Source organism: Hibiscus syriacus, unplaced genomic scaffold, assembly GCF_006381635.1.
Source record: "Hibiscus syriacus cultivar Baekdansim isolate YM2019G1 unplaced genomic scaffold, ASM638163v2 tig00111582_pilon, whole genome shotgun sequence".
Taxonomy (NCBI): domain Eukaryota; kingdom Viridiplantae; phylum Streptophyta; class Magnoliopsida; order Malvales; family Malvaceae; genus Hibiscus; species Hibiscus syriacus.
Window position 1 is genome coordinate 12,309,611 of NW_024063126.1, and position 21,522 is coordinate 12,331,132.

At 33.0% G+C, this 21,522-nt stretch overlaps 1 protein-coding gene and 1 pseudogene across 1 annotated transcript; both read left to right on the forward strand.

Moving 5' to 3' along the window:
• Positions 1–310: 310 nt before the first annotated feature.
• Positions 311–13,909, forward strand: LOC120165144 (annotated as a pseudogene).
• On the forward strand, positions 3,031–4,242 carry LOC120165462 (glycine-rich protein DOT1-like). The gene is made up of 3 exons (XM_039174973.1): positions 3,031–3,118; positions 3,211–3,312; positions 3,467–4,242. Exons 1-3 carry the CDS (start codon positions 3,031–3,033, stop codon positions 4,240–4,242), a joined length of 966 nt encoding a protein of 321 aa, XP_039030904.1.
• Positions 13,910–21,522: the final 7,613 nt, after the last annotated feature.

The window sequence follows — 21,522 nt, forward strand, 5'->3', positions numbered from 1 at the left end:
TTATAATTTCAAAATGAGTAAGTGTTTAAATTGATCTACTATTAATCTCATTCAACAGTTTAATAAGTAATATAAGTAGATGCATTTAAATATGAGAAGAAATTTACTCAATTCTTCCCCAGAAAGTTTTATCATTAGATAGGAATTTTGGAATATCTAGTGTTTTTAGGTTTGATGAATTTTCTGTTAATATCCATCTTTTCTTTGTTGTTTGCACAGAGATTACATATTGATTATATATATATATATTAAATGTGTATCTAAACGTTTGCTTATGTTGTATTGAAATAATTTCAATTTCTTGGATGATGTTAAAATGTCTTGTTTGTTTCTCAGGAAAAACAATGCCGAAGAACAAGGGGAAAGGTGGAAAGAACAGAAAGAGAGGAAAGAACGAAGCCGATGACGAAAAGCGCGAACTCGTGTTCAAGGAAGACCGGCAAGAGTATGCCCAAGTGCTCTGAATGCTAGGCAATGGCCGGTGCGAAGCGCTGTGCATCGATGGCATTAAACGCCTTTGCCATATCCGAGGAAAGATGCATGCACAAGGAGGTTTGGATTGCCGCAGGCGATATAATTCTTGTAGGCCTTCGTGACTATCAGGACGACAAGGCTGATGTGATCCTTAAGTACATGCCTGACGAAGCGAGGCTATTGAAGGCCTACGGTGAGCTTCCGGAGAACACACGTCTCAACGAAGGCATTGTCGACGAGGAGGATGAAGGAGGTGCGGACGATTACGTAGAGTTCGAAGATGAAGATATCGATAAAATCTAAGGTAGCTGTGTGTTTGAATCCTTGTGTTTAAAAGATAGAACAGAAACATGGTGGATGGTATTGAAATTTGGCTTTTTCATTGGAATATTGCACTGTTGAAAATTTATTTCTTGAATTGGCACCCAGAATTTTTAGGGTAAATTCAAAATCACTTAATTATGAGTTTGGTATCAATTAAGTCAATTAAAAATTTATAAATCAATCATTTAATTAAAATACTATTATAAACAAATCATTTCGTTGTTAAATATTTGGAGTGAGAATGAGTTGAATCAGGTTAGATTTTTGACCCACAAACTTGATTCGAAAATTGAAGTCCTCACTTACATATTATTCAATTTGAATTTAGGGGGCTTCACTTAATTTGAAACTCAACATTTTAGGTTAAAATCATTCGACATATATATATATATATATATATATATATATATATATATATATATATATATATATATATATATATATATAAATTATATTTTTATTAAGTAAAATAAGAATTTAATTGAAAAATAAAATATAAAGAATTATTATTGAAATTATCTTTAAATGTATAATGAATAATTATAATATTATTGTGGGTCGAGTTAGAATATTTTCACCTTGAACCCGGTCCTATCACATCTTGAAGAAACTTGATCCGACCTAAAATTGAATTTTCAAAAGAAAAAGTCAACTCAACTAAATCAGAATCTATCGAATCCAGATGAAATTATCATCCCTATATGAAATAATGACATAAGATGATATAATAATAGCTTTGGTCATTAAAACTAATATAATTTATTAATTTGATCTAAATTCAAACTAAATAAATAAATAAATTTTTTATATTTAAAATTTTTATCGTTTTAATCTTTATTATTCTCTTAAATTGCTTAATATTGTTTTATATGTATTGTTTAATAGTATCTTATTGTTGTTTTATGACAATAAAAAGAATTAGATTTATTAAAATTATCGAATTAAGATTAAATTGATAAACCTAACAAAAATTGGTGAAGAAGATAGCTCGATTATGATTTTGAAGAAAAAATTGAAGTTTGGTTATGATTTTAAAAGAAGAAAAAAGTTGAGTGATTAAAATAGAATTAGCTACAAGAACAATTGACTGATTAAATATATATAATTTATTTATATATATATTTTTAACATGGTTAACAATTTGGAAAAAAAACTAGATAATAATTTAAGCTTTTAGAAACAAATTATTTAAAAAATAATTAAAAAAATAACTTGATACATATAATATATTTTATAAAATAATGGTGTATTTAAGCCAAACTAAAACTCCAAAGTATACATATTACACTTGGCTCAATTTCTTTTACACCCGAGGGAATTTAGAGGTTTAAGCACCTAAAGTGCATCTTGAGACTTCGAGACTATTAATATTAACGATAAACTATATGTTTAATATCTTAATTATCATTTTTTTTTCGTTCTATTCATTTAATTATTTTTTAAATTATATCTAACGTTTAGTTTTAGTTTCATTTTGATCATTTGCTGTTAAAAAATTAACGATGTGCTACCATAAGACAATATCATATCATTATTAAAAAAATTAAAAAAATGTCAACAATTCTATTAATTTTTTAACAATACATAATCAAAATAGAACTAAAAATAAACATCATATATGACTTCAAGAAAAAAAATTAAATAATCAAAACATAATAAAAATAAAAATGATGGTTGAGATCAAACATATAGTTTTCCACCAAATACTAGCAACACCCTAACATCAAAGAAGAAAAGAAAATATACCATCAAAATGTTTTGAAATATACTACGAAGAGCATCATTCAGATCTTAATATTACCGTCTTTCTCCCTAAATTACATGCAAAAATAAAGTAACGTAGGGTTTCTGTCCTAATCGATAACGCTGAGCGATGTGGCGCAAAGAAAGAGAATACAGAGCTGATCCATTATTTTCAATATGATGAGATCAGATATTGGAAAGCCAAGTTTGACCCCGAGAACAAAGCAACAAAATTTATGTTGGGAGTAAGCAAAATTGGCAACATTATGGAGATTGTTCTAAGTTATCTGAACCTGAACTAAACATTCCACATGGCTTTCATCCAAGTCCGTGGCAGCTTCCCAAGAGCATCGATTCACCTGTTTCCTTTTAATTCTGCACCGCTTCAGCCATCTACGCTTTTCGGTGATATGAACTATAAATAAACCCCCCAAGCTTCATTTTCACGGCATTACCGAAAGCTTGAAGAATTTTGAGAAAAAGGAAAATATGAAGCTTAAGCTGTTGATTTTGCTCGCACTTGTGTTCTTCTCTTCACCTGCAATTGCTGGAGAATCTAAAGATGGAAGTACAAAAGGTTAGTGTAATGTTTTCGTTTTGTTTAATATTTGTTGTGTTGAGGGATTTATGGGGTTTTTTTTTTGTGTGACGTTTTTTGTGTGGAAGTAGTAGCAGTAGGTGAAGAAGGGAAAGAGGTTGACGACGCCAAGATATATTGCAGATACCGTTGCTGTAGCCGATATGGTGGTTGTAGGTGTTGCAGTTTTTCTGGTATGGTGCTACTTTGAATGGCTACTGTGAATGTTGATATGTTGGGGGGGGGGGATATTGATTTTGATCTGATAGTTCATTGTTGCTTATGAGAATAATGTTTTTTGAGTTAAGTAACTGATGATGTTGATGAAATGTTGTTTTGTTGATGCAGAGGTTGTGGCTGAAGAGTTCAAATTTAATGACCAGCCGAACGATGTGAAGTTGCAAGGAACTAATCATGGAAGAAGTGGTGGTGGTGGACATGGCGGTGGAAGCGGCGGTGGTGGACATGGCAGTGGAGGAAGTGGTGGTGGTGGACATGGCAGTGGAGGAAGTGGTGGTGGTGGACATGGTGGAGGTGGAAGTGGTGGAGGAAGTAGCGGCGATGGACATGGTGGTGGTGGTAGTAGTGGACATGGTGGAGGTGGAAGTGGTGGTGGTGGTGGACACGGTGGAGGTGGAAGTGGTGCCGGTGGTGGACACGGTGGAGGTGGAAGTGGTGGGAGTGGTGGAGGTGGAAGTGGTGGGAGCGGTGGACATGGTGGTGGTGGTGGACATGGAGGTGGCGGTGGTGCCTATGGTGGAGGTGGAAGTGGTGGAGGAAGTAGTGGTGGCGGACATGGTGGTGGAGGAAGTAGTGGTGGCGGACATGGTGGTGGAAGTGGAGGAAGTAGTGGTAGCGGACATGGTGGTGGAAGTGGTGGAGGAAGTAGCGGTGGCGGACATGGTGGTGGAAGTGGAGGAAGTGGCGGAGGAGGTAAAGGAAGCAGTGGTGGACATGGTGGTGGAAGTGGAGGAGGCAAAGGAAGTGGTGGACACGGTGGAGGTAGTAGTGGTGGTGGAGGAAGTGGAGGTATTGGATATGGTGGAGGTGGAAGCGGCGGACATGGTAGGGGTGGAAGTGGTAGTGGAAGCAAAGGAGGAAAAGGTGGGGGTGGTGGTTATTAAGGTGGTAGTGGGTACGGCGGCAATCCATATGATGGTTAAGCCAGTCTATACTAAAACTTGCATTTACAACTACAAGAGGAAAAAGTGTAGCAATAAAATGGGTGAAGGGTTAATATCCCATGAAGCCTTAACCTCTGTAACAAAATGTGTACTTCCTTTAATCTAATATAAAGGTTCTTCCCAGTTCCCTTTTATTATTCCATTTATTTCCCATCTATTTACAATACTATCTCTACTTCTATTTTTCTTTTACGGAAGTGGTTTCTAACTAATTTAATGAAATTATTATTTACTTAATTCAATATTTATACTATTTTGTGTTATAATAATATTTATAATATGATATTAAAAAAATCATTTCTTTTAGTCTCTATGTATGAAGAAAATTCCATTAGAAGACTTATCTACTAAAACTAAGTGTGTTACCGGGCCAGTCTGAATTAGTCGAGGTAAAACTTTCGAAAAGTTTCATAAATAAATCAATTATACTATTTAGTGTCACAAATTTGGTGGAAATTATTATTATAATTATATTTAGGATTATTATAATATGTTTATATAATTTTTAAATAAATAAATTAAAATTATTTAATTTATAAAATTTAAATATAAAACTATATATTATTTCTTTTCACTGATTTTAGACATGTTAGAGATAAAATCATAAAATGTTTTCAGATTTTAGACATGTTAACTTATGCTGTTTTATATATAAGCTCATCATAAAGGTAATTGTTGGTCATCTAAAACGTATAATGCTATTACTCATTAAATTAATTTTATTTCTGGTAGGTCCATCACAATCATTAATTAAAGTTGTTTTGCAAAAAAGTTAGATGGGACTTCATTCAAAATTTCATTCTAAAAGATGTGTCGCCCTATCTCCTTATTGTTTTGTATTAGCTATAGAGCATATGGTTAGTATTTGATTGATTCGTGATATTAAATTTAATTAGGGTTTAGTATACATAGATAATGATAGGGTCATCAACTAACAACATGTATTAAATAAATTTTCTTCTTATTGTCCATTAATTTTAAGCTAATCGTGAAGATGTTAATTTTAATTACCAGTGCTGTACTAAATATCTTTATATTCCCAACAAAAAAAAATCATATTTAATGATATAATTAAGAAAAATATATAATAAATTTTTGAAACGTAAAATAAATATAAAATTCGTTCTAAAAAGTCATTTATTTACGCCTTGGACGATACGAAGATTCCCTTTAACAACTCCCCAATTTTCTTGGGGGCGTTTTACACTTTGTATACGGGGAATGTCTCAGGAAAGGCGGGTTAATATACGGCTAATATACAGCATTACCGGATACATTAAAATGTATTTAATAAATTCGGTTTAGCGGTACCTATTATGTTGACAACTAATAATGTTTTAGGTAGAAAATATGAAAAACTATTAAAAAATTTGGTAACCGGTAAACTTTGGTTATCGGTAAGTATCTATCCTTTTTATAAAAGTGTCCATACTTTTAACATATCAAGTAAATTTTACCGGTTTTGTCATAATGAATCTGGTTTTGTCATATTTTTACCTGTTATATTGTAAATTATCTATCCCTTTTATAAAAGTGTCCATACTTATTTCACTGTGAAAATATATTTATTATTATCTTTAGTTAATATTGTTAAATTTAAAATCTAAATAATATTTTATAAAATATCAAAACAATCAAATAATTTTTTGTGTAAATGAAATTATTAAATTAATATTGTAGGTGGAAAACATGAAACACTATTAAAAAAAATTGAAACATAAATTACATAACTTTCAAAAAAGTATATATCATTTTTATAAAAGTGTCCATACTTATTTCACTGTTGAAAACATATTTATTATTATATTTGGTTAATATTGTTAAATTTAAATTCTAAATAATATTTTATAAAATATCAAAACAATCAAATAAAATTTTGTGTAAATTAAATTATTAAATTAATATTGTAGGTGGAAAACATAAAACACTATTAAATAAATTGAAACATAAATTACATAACTTTAAAAGCAGTTTTAAATCCTAAAAAGTGTCGATACTTTTAAGAAATATATCGATCCAAAACGATATACCAGGTAAAAATATGATAAAACCGGTAACAAAATGATAAAACCGGTAAAATTAAAAGTGTCGATACGTTATATAAGGATCGACACTTTGTGAATTTAAAAGAGAAGCAGTTATAGCGCCTATAATGTGTCGATACTTTAAAAAAAAATATCGATCCACAACGATATAACAGGTAAAAATATGATAAAACCGGTATCAAAATGATAAAAACGGTAAAATGATACCGGATATATTGAAAGTGTCGATACTTTCGTAAGTACGTGTAATAAATTATCGACACTTTCAAAGAAATAGGTAATTATCCTTTCGAAAGTATCGACACCTGACATAAAAGTATCGACACTTTTGTATTTGTATCGATTAAATATAAATAACATATCCGATGAAAATATAAGCTAAATATCCTCTGAAATAGATAGAACGGACGAGTTTTTGAAATCGAAGAGTAATTGCTGCATTTCAGAAGGCGTTTCTAAAGCGAAGTTTGTTTGTTTGTTGCTGCAGTCGAATCGAAAAGTATGTTGTCGAAACCCTAATTTTTTATTACAGTAATCGCGATAGGGTTTTTTATGTGTTGTTTGGGGTTTTGGAGTAAGGAAGCATTTGGGACCGATTGCAGGTAGAAATAGATATTCAAGGAAAACGATAAATGTCGATACTTTTATTAAATATTATAGGTAGAAAATGATATTAGGTTGTATAAATGTGCCGACACATTTTGGTGTGGCCATTCAAATTCTTTTGAAGAAAACCGTTTTACCACAAGAGTAGTTATCTATATTTGTATATGAAAAGTGTATGTAACAAAATAATTTGATTTGCGTAAACTGATATATGAAGGAAAAATGGAGTCAATGGGTTGGAAAATTGTTGGTGGAGCAGATGACTTGAAATTGAGGCCGAGACTCGAAAGCAACCAAAGGGTGGATATATGTACTTCTAGTAAGTATCAATGTCTTTTTGTTATTATTGTTGAAATGGTAATTGGATTAAAGTATCGATAAACTTTAAATTGATTACAAATTTTAAATGTTAACAGTATGGCCGAATGCAAAAGGATGAAGGGAGATGGCACACAGAGCGGTTCGGTATGTAAAATGAAATTGACATTGAGTAGTATTAGTATTTAGTGTTAATGTATTGATTAAGAAACGTTTATGTTTAATATTAGGTGAAAAAAGATGTGAGGTCCAAATGGAATTCAATGAGTGATGCTGAAAAGGAACCTTACATCACACAGTCAAGGAATGATAGTAAAGAATACAAAGAACGGAGGAAAGCACATGAAAATAAGGTATTCATTAAACTTGTAAATACGTTGATACAAATATATAAGAACTATAACATTATATATTGTTAAAAATGTAGGAAGTTTCGACAAGATGCAGCATTAAAAGGGTGAATTTATTAATTAAACACCTTAAGGAGAAGGGTCAGTTGAATGTGCTGGGAGAAATAGGTTTTGGATCGTTGATCGGAGTAAGGATCGACCTATTCGGAGGGAATTGTGTCGATCCTTGATGGCACAATTTGACGTCAGTCAATGTATGGCTAAGTATGGTGATTATTCATTCCCTCTGGGGGTATCGACTGCTGCAGCCGTATTGGGGGTACAAAACAAAGGCAAAAGTGTTATAGAAGTCTGTAGGAGTAAAACTGGAAAGCACTTGCCTCCAAATATGGTTTGAATCATAAGGTGACATATACTGAAGTTGAAGAGGATATCAAAAGTGGATCTTACTTGGGGGGAGCTGAAGGCCCGAGTTCTATTGTACCTTGTCGGTATATTTCTTTGTCCAACGGGTGATACGTCAACGAACAAGGAATATATGAAGCTCATTTGCGATGAAGGCTTGAAGGGTGAATTCAATTGGGCTGAATATATCCATTCGAGATTGATTGAATCAATTATCACCTTTAAAAAGGGCAGCCAGAGATACCTCAAGGGTGCAGCAATCTTAGAGGTAAATGAGTTGAATCACTTTTTTGTGTTTTTATATAAAAATTCTAATTTTATTATAAATGCAGGTTGCACTGTTCGATTTTTGGTCGGGCTGTGAGGCAGTGCCGGCTTATGAAAGAACCGGAGTGGCACGCATCCGTGCATGGGGGAAGGAAGAGGTGGTTAGAGTGATGGTGAAGTTGAAGTTGGATAGAGGGAAAAGCAAGAAATGGTAATAAATGTAATTAAATAATATTAAGAATATAATCAATGTCTTAATATGTAATTTAATTTTTTGAAGGTTATTGGCAAGGATGTAGAGGAGGCAGTGGAGGCAGAGGAGAAGAAGGAGGGATGGTTTATTGGGGATGAAGGTGAGTGGGACGACGGTGAAGCAAAACAGAGTAACTTCGACATTTTGATGTCTGAATTGGCTGATATCAAAAAAATCCAATTTGAAATCATGCAAAACAATCAAGAGTCGAAGAGAAACTTGATCAAGTCGTAGAGAAACTCGAGAGGCATAAGGGGGTAGTGGAAGGAAAAATAGAAGGAGTGGTGAAAGAAGTAGAGGTGTTGAGGGGTGAAGTGGTGAAAGAAGTTTCGGTTTAGGGGTGATATAAGATGGTGACGGGAGAAAAATTTGAGGGAGTGGTGAAGGAGGTTGTTGATTTGAGGATGAACTTACGGGGGTGAAGGGGTGGTTGATAAATACTCGGATGAAGGAGCTCAATTGAAGGGTGAAATAAAAGATATGAAGAGCTATGATTTCATGACAAGATATTAATCCTAATGATTCATACAGATTCTGTAATATCAATGGGAAATCAATTCGCTACTGTATACGTTGCAACGTTGAAGCCTACAGAATGGGTTGGCGTGTGGTAAGTAGAAAGTAGAAAATAAATAAAACTTGAATATGTTCTGATTGTGTAATTAATTTTGTTAGGTTATCGATTTGCTCGCCTGGACGTATGCTACGATTCTCAAAGTCACACCGGAGGATTGCTACCTTCCATACCTCTTAGTGGTGAGTTAAATTAATAAATATTGAAAAGTAGTGTTATAGACGGTAAATTAATAATGTTTGTTGCGTAATTACAGCAACAGGCGTTGGAAGCCAACAATAAAGAAAGTGTGAGAATATTTCTACCTTCTGGGGTGTCATATTGGATAACTATGTGAAATTCACCGACTGTGAGAAGGTAAGACACCATACCAATTGCAAATGATGTTTTCGGATATAGAATGTTGAAAGCAACAGGCGTTGGAAGCCAACAATAAAGAAAGTGTTGAGAATATTTCTACCTTCTGGGGTGTCATATTGGATAACTATGTGAAATTCACCGACTGTGAGAAGGTAAGACACCATACCAATTGCAAATGATGTTTTCGGATATAGAATGTTGAATTTTGTCAAATTGGGTGTGAAATTGTTGCAGATAATGATCACAATAAAACTACCATAATTCACACTGGTAGTATGTATGTATGAAAGGACATTATGTAAAATATAATGCATAATTTTTTGGTGCATAACTTCTTCTATTTTAATGCAGATTAAATATTAGATTCTTATAATAAGAAAACGCATTTGGGTTGAGTCATGTGGATCTCTAGGAAAGTATCCCTTGAAAAACTTCAAATTTGTGGAGCATAAGAAGAATAAGCAATTGAATGGGTATGAGATGTTATCACAAATAGAAAGCTTAATTTATGCAGTATCATCATAATTGACATGTGTGGTTTTCAAATTTTGTAACAGATATGATTGCGGCATGTATGTGATGAGTATTCATCATAATTGACATGTGTGGTTTTCAAATTTTGTAACAGATATGATTGCGGCATGATGTGATGATGTGGATGGAATCGATCGTACTGTAGTTGACAATACTTAACGTTCTGACAATTTGAATATAGGTTGTTGGAGACTGGGATCGATCGCGAGTATTAAATGATCTCGTAAGCCACAATCAAAATGAACGAAGACAGGAGATAACAAAAGCTGCAATATTACATAAGAATAACAAAAGGATGCAATGATGTAAATGTCGAGTTAATTTGTATAAGATTTATAATTTTGTATACGATTTATATTTTTTTATGTGAATATAATTATGAATGAGATGAGAAAAGTTAGCAGTATGTTGTTGTACATGTTTCTTATACACATTAAGGGTCATGTCGATACTAATATAGTTTTGTCGATATTTTTTTCCAGAATGAATTAAAACAAGGTGCATCAATAAAGTGTCGATCCATATATAAAAAGTGTCGATCCCAAAATCATCGAACCCAAAAGTATAATGTAATATGTAATTTTTTAATCTAACCGGTACAATTATACCGGTTTTATGAGAGAATAAGTCTAAATAATGTGTCGACACTAATATAGTTTGTGTCGATATTTTTTTCCAGAATGAATTAAAACAATGTGCATCATAAAGTGTCGATCCATATATAAAAAGTGTCGATCCCAAAATCATCGAACCCAAAAGTATAATGTAATATGTAATTTTTCAATCTAACCGGTACAATTATACCGGTTTTATGAGAGAATAAGTCTAAATAATGTGTCGACACTAATATAGTTTGTGTCGATATTTTTTTCCCAGAATGAATTAAAAACAAGGTGCACCCATAAAGTGTCGATCCATATAAAAAGTGTCGATCCCAAAATCATCGAACCCAAAAGTATAATGTAATATGTAATTTTTTAATCTAACCGGTACAATTATACCGGTTTTATGAGAGAATAAGTCTAAATAATGTGTCGACACTAATATAGTTTGTGTCGATATTTTTTCCCCAGAATGAATTAAAAACAAGGTGCACCCATAAAGTGTCGATCCATATAAAAAGTGTCGATCCCAAAATCATCGAACCCAAAAGTATAATGTAATATGTAATTTTTTAATCTAACCGGTACAATTATACCGGTTTATGAGAGAATAAGTCTAATAATGTGTCGACACTAATATAGTTTGTGTCGATATTTTTTTTCCAGAATGAATTAAAAACAAGGTGCATCAATAAAGTGTCGATCCATATATAAAAAGTGTCGATCCCAAAATCATCGAACCCAAAAGTATAATGTAATATGTAATTTTTAATCTAACCGGTACAATTATACCGGTTTTATGAGAGAATAAGTCTAAATAATGTGTCGACACTAATATAGTTTGTGTCGATATTTTTTTCCAGAATGAATTAAAAACAAGGTGCATCAATAAAGTGTCGATCCTATATAAAAGTTTTATGAGAGAATAAGTCTAAATAATGTGTCGACACTAATATAGTTTGTGTCGATATTTTTTTCCCAGAATGAATTAAAAACAGGTGCACCCATAAAGTGTCGATCCATATATAAAACGTTCGATCCAAATCATCGAACCCAAAAGTATAATGTAATATGTAATTTTTCAATCTAACCGTACAATAATACCGGTTTTATGAGAGAATATGTCTAAAATGTGTCGACACTAATAATTTTGTGTCGATACTAATTTAAATATCAAGTGTTTTCCACCGTTTATATAGTACTCTTAATCGAGAAACCCTAAACATAAATGCAAGCAGGCAGATCTTCCTCTCCTCTTTCTTCCTTCTACCGTTATCATAAGTAACGATCAGATATTCAGGTAAATTTATCGATATTTTATGGGTTTGATTGATTTCTATATTGGAGTTTTTATCCTGAATGTGTTTGTGTTCCATTGTAATAGGGGTAGCATCCAACCAAATGGCTCCAAAACGTCAGCGTCAGAAGCGAGGTCTTTCTCAAAGCTCTTCTCAACCCAGTTCTTCTCAACCACCTCCTTCTGTAACAAACGATTCTTCTGAGGAAATCAGGTCCTTCGAAACTCTGAACTTTAGATCCGACATGGAGAAACAAAGATGGCAGACGAGTTTTAAAGTAAGGAAGATTCGTCCCGAACGTGTCATTGACCTGGGTTTCTTGTTTGATGATAAATATGCATTTAGTTTTAAATCCACATTTACATCTTGGGGTTGGCTTGAATTCCTTGGTGTAGAAACCAAGATATTATCCAACCTAGTTAGAGTCTTCTACAACAATGCTTCCTTACAGCACGAGCCTAATAAGACTATAATAGGAATTAATACACATGTCATGGGGAAGGATATATATATATCTCCAGAACTATTGCGGAGGGTTTAGGTGTAGCGAATACAGGGGATTCAGATGAAAATGGTGTAGATTGGTCTACAATTAAACGGGTTACTAGAAATAGCCCAATTCACCTCGATGTAGAGTCGAGAGTGTTTCACAAAATGCTCACATGGTATATCCGGCCTAGTGGGGGAAAACATTCAACGCTTCGAGACAGCGATTATTGGTGGATAGCAAAGTATAAATCCAAAACGGCTCCAAACTTGCAAAACTCATATTTAATACATTGTATATATGGTCACAAAGGGAGCAACAATTTCAACTACACTACCATATGGATGTGTCATCACCCATCTGTTGAAGAAGAAGGAAGTTGATTTTTCGCATGACGCCCCTGTTCGATTAACCCGCAAGATTGACATGGTATTTATTAAAAAAGCGGGATATGATTTTGTTGAAAAACTCGGTTGGAAGCGTGTCAAGGAGGTCGGATTAGATCAAGAGAGGGAGGAAATGGACCCCGTTGGCCATGAAGAGCAACCAAGTGGAGACGCAATGATGGAAGAAGCAACAGTTGCAGAGGATGTCACAATTAAGACCGTGATGGAATACATGGTCAATTTTCGGGAGCATATTGATTCCCTTGTGAGTGGAATGCGATCCGATATTTCATCATTGCAACGTGAAGTCTCCATGTGCGTAACGAATTACGTCAACGACATCAAACGAGTTAGGTAATTCATTATCTATGTTTCTTAACATTTACACGTTCTGAACTTTATTTTATTTTCTTTTAACAGATGTGGACAACCAATCGGTCGCAGAAGATGAAGCTGACGATGAAGATGACGATGATGATGATGATGACGATGAAGCTGGCGATGAAGATGATGACGATGATGATGATGAAGATGATGATCCAAACAAGTATATGTCTGCAACGCCGCCTTCAAGAAAACTTTTAATTTTTGATCTCAATGGTGTCCTTGCCTACATCCCAAGACTGCCGGCAGGTTTTAATTCTATTCTTTTGTATCCATTATTTTAACATATAAGCGTAGAACTTTAATCTCATTTTCTTCATGTTGTAGATGTCCTCAGAAGAGGATTATTTGAATTTATGCAATTTTGTGTCGACAATTTTGTTGTTGCCCTTGGTCTTCAAAGATGGTTAGAACATGTTTGAGGCAATTGAATTACTGTAGTCAAAATCGTTAATATACATTTGAATGTTAACATTCAAACTTGATTACAATCTCAGGCATAACGTCGACCGTGTACTTGAGAAACTACCTGTATTTTCCGAGCATTTTCTATTCGTGTGGGTAAGATGAATGTCATTACAGTTTGCTGACTTTTCCTTGTCTATGATTCCTACATATTTATGTTCGACTGTTTGTGAACAGGATCAAAAAAAATGCAAAACATACGATTCTGTTACCTATTGTAAAGATCTCAATGATGTTTGGAACGCGTGTCCAGATTTTAACGAGCTAAATACACTTTTGGTCGATGATTCAGCGGAAAAAATGATTTATAATCCGGTAGGTTGCATTTATGCAATATGTTTCTGATCAGTTGAACAGGTGTTCAGACATTGATTATTTTAACAACTTATGTGTTTATATAGAAATACAATTACATATGTCCACATACCTTTGACGTTGCTTCCCATTCGAACGACAAAGCTCTAGGTATGACACAAATTTATTCATGCTTATGCGAATTTAATTTATTGTTAGTAAAATTGCACCTCATTAGTTTGATAATTGAAATTATTTGTATGTCCTCAGAAAAAGGCGGAAACATACGAGAGTATTTGGAAAATTTGTTGAAGGCCTCTAATGTTCCGGACTTCGTTAGAAACAACCCTTTTTCATCGGATTAATTTTGTTTGTCGGTACATTATTTGAACATTCTTGTGTATTTAAATTTTGGTGTGATTATATTGTATGTATATTTTCATTAATTATTCCATATTTGCTTCTATGTGTACATACATTTGAGTGTCTATACGTTTTTTTAATATATTGTAAAGTATCTATCCTTTTTATAAAAGTCTATACTTTTTTCACTGTGGAAAAATTAATTTAAGGTTATCTTTTGAGTGAGTTTTAAGATATTAATTTAGTAATTATAGGCGTCTAATGATTAATTTTTCGTTACGGTATATATTATTGTTAAATTAAAATTCTTAATATTATTTTATAAAATATCAACACAATCAACTAATTTTTTGTGCAAATGAAATTATTAAATTAATATTGTAGGTGGAAAACATGAAACATACTTAAAAAATATTGAAACATAAATTACATATCTTTAAAAAAGTATCGATCCTTTTTATAAAAAAGTATGGACACTTTCAACATATTATAATAAAATAGATAATTTTGTAATATAACCGGTATAAATATACCGGTCTTATGCGCGAATAGGTCTACAACCTATATCGACACTTTTTAATATTGTGTCGGTACTTTATGTCCATATTGGAAAAAAAAATGTGTCGATACAATTTAAAAAAGTGTCGACATTTTACACATCGGAACCCATAATTATAATGTAATAGATAATTTTGTAATATAACCGGTATAAATATACCGGTCTTATGCGCGAATAGGTCTACAACCTATATCGACACTTTTTAATATTGTGTCGGTACTTTATGTCCATATTGGAAGAAAAATGTGTCGATACGATTTAAAAAAGTGTCGACATTTTACACATCGGAACCCATAATTATAATGTAATAGATAATTTTGTAATATAACCGGTATAAATACCGGTCTTATGCGCGAATAGGTCTACAACCTATATCGACACTTTTTAATATTGTGTCGGTACTTTATGTCCATATTGGAAGAAAAATGTGTCGATACGATTTAAAAAAGTGTCGACATTTTACACATCGGAACCCATAATTATAATGTAGATAATTTTGTAATATAACCGGTATAATATACCGGTTTTATGAGCGAATAGGTCTACAACCTATATCGACACTTTATAATATTGTGTCGGTACTTTATGTCCATACCATTTAAAAAAGTGTCGGTAATTTGAAGTAACGCGGTTTTTCTTCCTTCATTCAAAATATTTATATGTACATACAATAGGAGTGATGTTGATACTTACGATATTATATGGAGATCGTTGTCATTCCATTCCGTCTTCGAAAAAATCAGTTGATGTAGGCTGTGTGCTTGTACTCAAACTAAGCTTGACTTGAGGACATGTTAGTTTGTTATGCCCCTCACCGTTGCAGTACCCACATCGCCTAATTTGCTTCTCGACCTTGTTCTTCGGCACTTCTTTTCGCTTGCGTTTTTTCGTTGAGGGTCACGAACATTGTTTACTACAATGCTCTGGTTGACTGAATGATTCAAACCAAACGAGTTTTCTAATTCTTCTATTAGTTTTTTCATCTCATCTCTTGCGGTTTTGAAAGACTCGTCTGTCTTTGATGCAATGTAGCATAACCTACTTGACGTTGAACGTAGAGCAGCGAACCTTGCCATTTGCATCACTTCTGGAGACACATTCAAATCAACATAGCTGGGTGCAGAAGCCTTCGCATCATTAGTCCACCTACTTTGAATCAAAGTCCCGGGCAAATATGTGTAGTCCAATTGCTTCAAAATGTGAAGTTGATGGCGACACGGAAGTCCAACGGTCTCGAATTTTTTGCAGGAGCAAATTAGAGTTTTCGTACGAGAATCAAAACTAATTTCAAATTTCCTATTTTTTTCTGCGTACTTTGACAAAATATAATGTTGACATTCATCTGATAAGGACTTAATCTCTGCCTCAATCCGGTACAATGTCTCCCGTGTAAGTTCATCTTGGAACACACGAAAAGATTCGCGGTAAAAATCGCAGCGGCATGGCTTTCAGGTCGACCAGTTTTGTGATCTGGAAGGGCTTCGTATGGGAACTTAAGTAATCCGCTTTCAACTCGTTCATACGCATTCTACTAATTCCATCTTCAATTGCACGAACAACATCTAAATATGTCTTCTTGTGTTTCAGTGCAATAGCTAGTGAAGCATTCATAGACTCGCACCTTTGTGTTGAGCGAATATTGGCAAAGAAATGACCGGTTAGATATGCTTGTGCCCATAAGTGTCGTGTATTTCCCTTCTCAATCACCCATGGATGCTTTTGGACGTTGAATTCTGAAACAATCGAACGCCATTGAATATCAAATTCCTTGGTTGTCCACCAGGAAGCCATGCATTTTGAGAATGCTGCTGTAAACTTTGGGTCACCAATGTTAGCTTGTGCATTGCGAGAAAGATGCCAAGAACATAATCTGTGCTTAGCATAAGGGATAACAGATTTGATAGCCCTCTGCATTGCCCTATCCCCATCGGTTACAACAGAAATAGGTGATTTATTCATCATGGCTTCTAAAAAATTCTGTAGCACCCACTCGAAAGATTGAGACGTTTCGTCAGCGATTATGGCAGTGGCAAACACAATTGTGTTATGGTGATGATTGACACCAACAATAGGCATAATTGGTCGACCATACAAATTATCTTTGTACGTTGTGTCGAACGCAATTACATCACCGAAGCATGTGTAATCCGATCTCGATGTAGAATCCGACCAAATAAGATTATACAATGCCCCCGATTCGTCTACCGAGTATGTCATAAAAAACCCGGGATCATCATGTTTCTTATAATCAAAGTAGGCAATAAGCGCATTCACATCCCCATCGACGATTTCCTTTGCTTTACCTCTTTGAAGTGCATTGTAGAGGTCTTTATGTGTAAATCCAACATTATGATAGCCCCCTGCCTGCTGCGTTAAATAGTTCATTACTTGTGACGTGCCAACACCGACCTCTTTCAATGTTGTTGCCTCATCGATATCAGCCTTACTTACAGCTCGATTAGAACGCATAAATGGTGTCATAGCAGATGTGCACAATGCATGATTATGTTTCTGATCAGACTTACTTATAACCCACTGATCGTTTGTATTTGTTGCTGTAACTACGACTCTAGCCTTACATCCTGTTCTTGTGACTGGCGTATGAGCACGTTGACGATCAACAGTATTGACTTTTGATACTCGAAACCCTTCTTTGGAACAACAAATTCTTGTGTCTTCACATTCCCTTCCACGTCAAGCCGTGTTGTTCCCTTACGTGCACTAAACCCATGTTCCCGTGCGAATCCCTTGTAAAAGTGCCAAGCTTGATCACGTGAACAGAAGAGCTGACCAACCAATCTGTCAGATTCATCAACATTATGTACTTCATGGCATTCCTCGGTTGGCTTAACATTGTCTACATCAGTATTATCCATGGCAAAAATTTTGTTGTGCAAGTTCAGTGCTCCAGGAGTTGATGGATATGTAAACGAAGGTTCATTTTGAACATGTTTCTGTAGTTAAAGGGTGGGTACAACATTAAATTCGCAGTACATATTTAGGTATGTAAAATAACTACAAGTATATTATCATTTTAAATTCGCAGTACACTGTTAAAAAATTGAAACATAAATTACATAAGTTTTAAAAAAAGTATCGATCCTTTTTATAAAAAGTATGGACACTTTCAATATAATAGGTAAACATATGTAGGTAGCCCTTATATAATGTAATAGGTATCGTTTATATAATGTAATAGGTAATGGTTATTGTAAAGTGTCTATCCTTTTTATAAAAGTGTCCATACTTTTTTCACTGTGGAAAACATTAATTTAAGGTTATCTTTTGAGTGAGTTTTAAGATATTAATTTAGTAATTATAGGCGTCTAATGATTTATTTTTTACGTTACGGTATATTTATTATTAAATTTAAAATTCTAAATAATATTTTATAAAATATAAAACAATCAAATAATTTTTTGTGCAAATGAAATTATTAAATCAATTTGTAGGTGGAAAACATGAAACACTGTTAAAAAAATTGAAACATAAATTACATAAGTTTTAAAAAAAGTATCGATCCTTTTTATAAAAGTATGGACACTTTCAATATAATAGGTAAACATATGATGTAATAGGTAGCCCTTATATAATGTAATAGGTATCGTTTATATAATGTAATAGGTAATGGTTATATTGTAAAGTGTCTATCCTTTTTATAAAAGTGTCCATACTTTTTTCACTGTGGAAAACATTAATTTAAGGTTATCTTTTGAGTGAGTTTAAGATATTAATTTAGTAATTATAGGCGTCTAATGATTTATTTTTACGTTACGGTATATTATTATTAAATTTAAATTCTAAATAATATTTTATAAAATATAAAAACAATCAAATAATTTTTGTGCAAATGAAATTATTAAATCAATATTGTAGGTGGAAAACATGAAACACTGTTAAAAAAATTGAAACATAAATTACATAAGTTTTAAAAAAGTATCGATCCTTTTTATAAAAAGTATGGACACTCAATATAATAGGTAAACATATGATGTAATAGGTAGCCCTTATATAATGTAATAGGTATCGTTTATATAATGTAATAGGTATCTATCTCGCATGTGAGTACTTTATTCCAACCATGTGACAAGTGTGACAACTCCATCAACTCACAACTCAGCTTTGAACTCAATCAATATTGTCTTTTAGCTTGATAGTTCATAAAGCATGTTACTTGAACAGTATGAATCAATTATGCAATTTTCATGTTCAATTTAACACTGCATTTCAAATTCATTTCATATGTAATTGGAGTTTGAATTTAAATTTCAATTTGAGTTTGAATTTCAATATATATTCGGCTCCACTATAAATATAGCCCAAGCCAATATGCATGTTATCATTGATTATTCCTAATTTCCATTGTTTTTTTTCCAACGTATAAACGCGAGGGAAATCCCGACCATTTTATTTTTTGGTCAACTTTAAAGCGTCAGAAACGTTTCGGGCGTAGATCTGGGTGGTATACAAGAAATGTAACAAATAGCAACAAAATCATAAGTTGAGTACCACCCAAATCATAAGTCTGAAATACTTCCGATGCTCATCAAAATCCAAAGCTCATTTGGTGCCAAGCAAAAGGAAATCAAAATCCAAATCTCATATGATGCTAAGCAATAGGTAGTGGTTATATTGTAAAGTGTCTATCCTTTTTATAAAAGTGTCCATACTTTTTTCACTGTGGAAAACATTAATTTAAGGATATCTTTTGAGTGAGTTTTAAGATATTAATTTAGTAATTATAGGCGTCTAATGATTTATTTTTTACGTTACGGTATATATTATTATTAAATTAAAAATTCTAAATAATATTTTATAAAATATCAAAACAATCAAATAATTTTTTGTGCAAATGAAATTATTAAATCAATATTGTAGGTGGAAAACATGAAACACTGTTAAAGTATCGATCCTTTTTATAAAAAGTATGGACACTTTCAATATAATATAATGTAATAGGTAAATTTGCAATGCTATCGGTATAAATATACTGGTTTACTTATAAAATAGGTAAATATAAGCGCTACCTATTACATTATATAAGCGCTACCTAGTATGTTATTGTACTTTATAATATTTCCGGTTAAATAATATAACATAACCGGTCTAAATTTTAACCGATCACTTGTTTAACCGGTCACACCGTATATTAGCCGTTTTTTAGGCGCCGCACCGCAGAACGACCCTTGTATACGTTCTTATTTCAAAGGGTATATTCCGAAGCACCAACGATACTGCAAAAATTAATTGGATGAATATGAAATTTATTTGATTCGTACCATTTTTTTTGGAGTTAATTCTACAAAATATCCTCAAGCTTGTGTTCAAATTTTAAATTGATCTCTAAATTTTAAAATATTTTAAATTAATCCCCAAACTATCACGTCTTTTTTATGTCCACGTGCTAACGAGCCATTTGTCTTCCCTTTCACAGTTTGCTAATTTTATTTATTATTTGATGAGTAAATAAGTTAATATTTAAATTATAATTTCAACGTATTAACTTTTTCCCTATTAAACAGATAGTCATCAAACTTAGTTCATCGTCATATTCCATATAAGCTTTGAGTTATCATGCTTTTAATAACTAAAATTTTTATATTAGTATTGTGGTAAATGAAAACTTATCTATAATTTTGTTTTTGGTAATAAAAACAAAACTTTGTAGTTCTAATTAGGGCTGTAAATGAGACGAGACAGATCGCGAGTTATTCAATATCAACTCGATCAAGGCTTGATAAATACTCGGATCGAATAGACTCGACTCGAGTTCTTAACGAGCCGAAACGAGCTACTCGATATTCGACTCGAAAAGCTCGTGAGCAGCTCAAAAAATGTTATATTATAATTTTAGATTTTTTAAAATTACATTATTAAAAATATATTAAGAATACATTATTGATAATTATAAAGTTTTAAAAATATATTAAAAAATCTGTAATACAACTAAACCATATTGTAATGCATTTATATCAAAATACTATATTGTACTTACCTCGTAAATCAGTACCAAATCAATTAATTAATGTATTTGTGATGAACCCTAAACCCTAATCTGATTATGTGATAGGGGTTAAGTTATGCACATGAAGGTAATATACAAATTATGCAAAATGATGTTATGTGACTCCTAAATAAATCATTTGCATACTTATACATAAACATATCAACATGCAAAATAAATATACACAACTTGCCTCTGCTTAAGAAGATAAACAAATATGTTAACCATCGCAACCTTAGAGTCCGAGCTAAATCGGCTGTTTCCGTTTCAAACTCTGTTTCCACAATGGTAATGAACAATTTATAAAATGTGTTGTGAACATAATCTCCCTCATTTGACATTATAATCACGTGTGATTATTCATTTGCAGGGCGTGGAAGAAATGAAAGAGTTTGGGTTCATTACAATGCTTCAACTTGCTGCAGATTTGTTGAACGATAGACTCCCCGAGGCCAGAGAAGCAGCAAGAAGCATCGTGTTTTCGGTATACAAGGTGGCATTTACTGAGGACGGAGTCCAGAATCCAGAGGCTTGGCAAAGCTTTTGCCTGACCAGCTTGTCACCCATTCAGGCTCAGTCTATGATCAAAGTTATCTCTTCTTAGTATGGTTTTAGAGCAAGGCTTTTAGCAGCAGCTCACCAGGTTGCGGTAGAGCTTAGGGTTCA

Coding starts and splice junctions, on each gene's coding strand:
- LOC120165462 (XM_039174973.1), top strand. CDS start 3,031: ATGAAGCTTAAGCTGTTGATTTTGCTCGCACTTGTGTTCTTCTCTTCA. Junction 3,119..3,210: donor TAAAGATGGAAGTACAAAAG/GTTAGTGTAATG, acceptor GTGTGGAAGTAG/TAGCAGTAGGTGAAGAAGGG. Junction 3,313..3,466: donor TAGGTGTTGCAGTTTTTCTG/GTATGGTGCTAC, acceptor TTGTTGATGCAG/AGGTTGTGGCTGAAGAGTTC.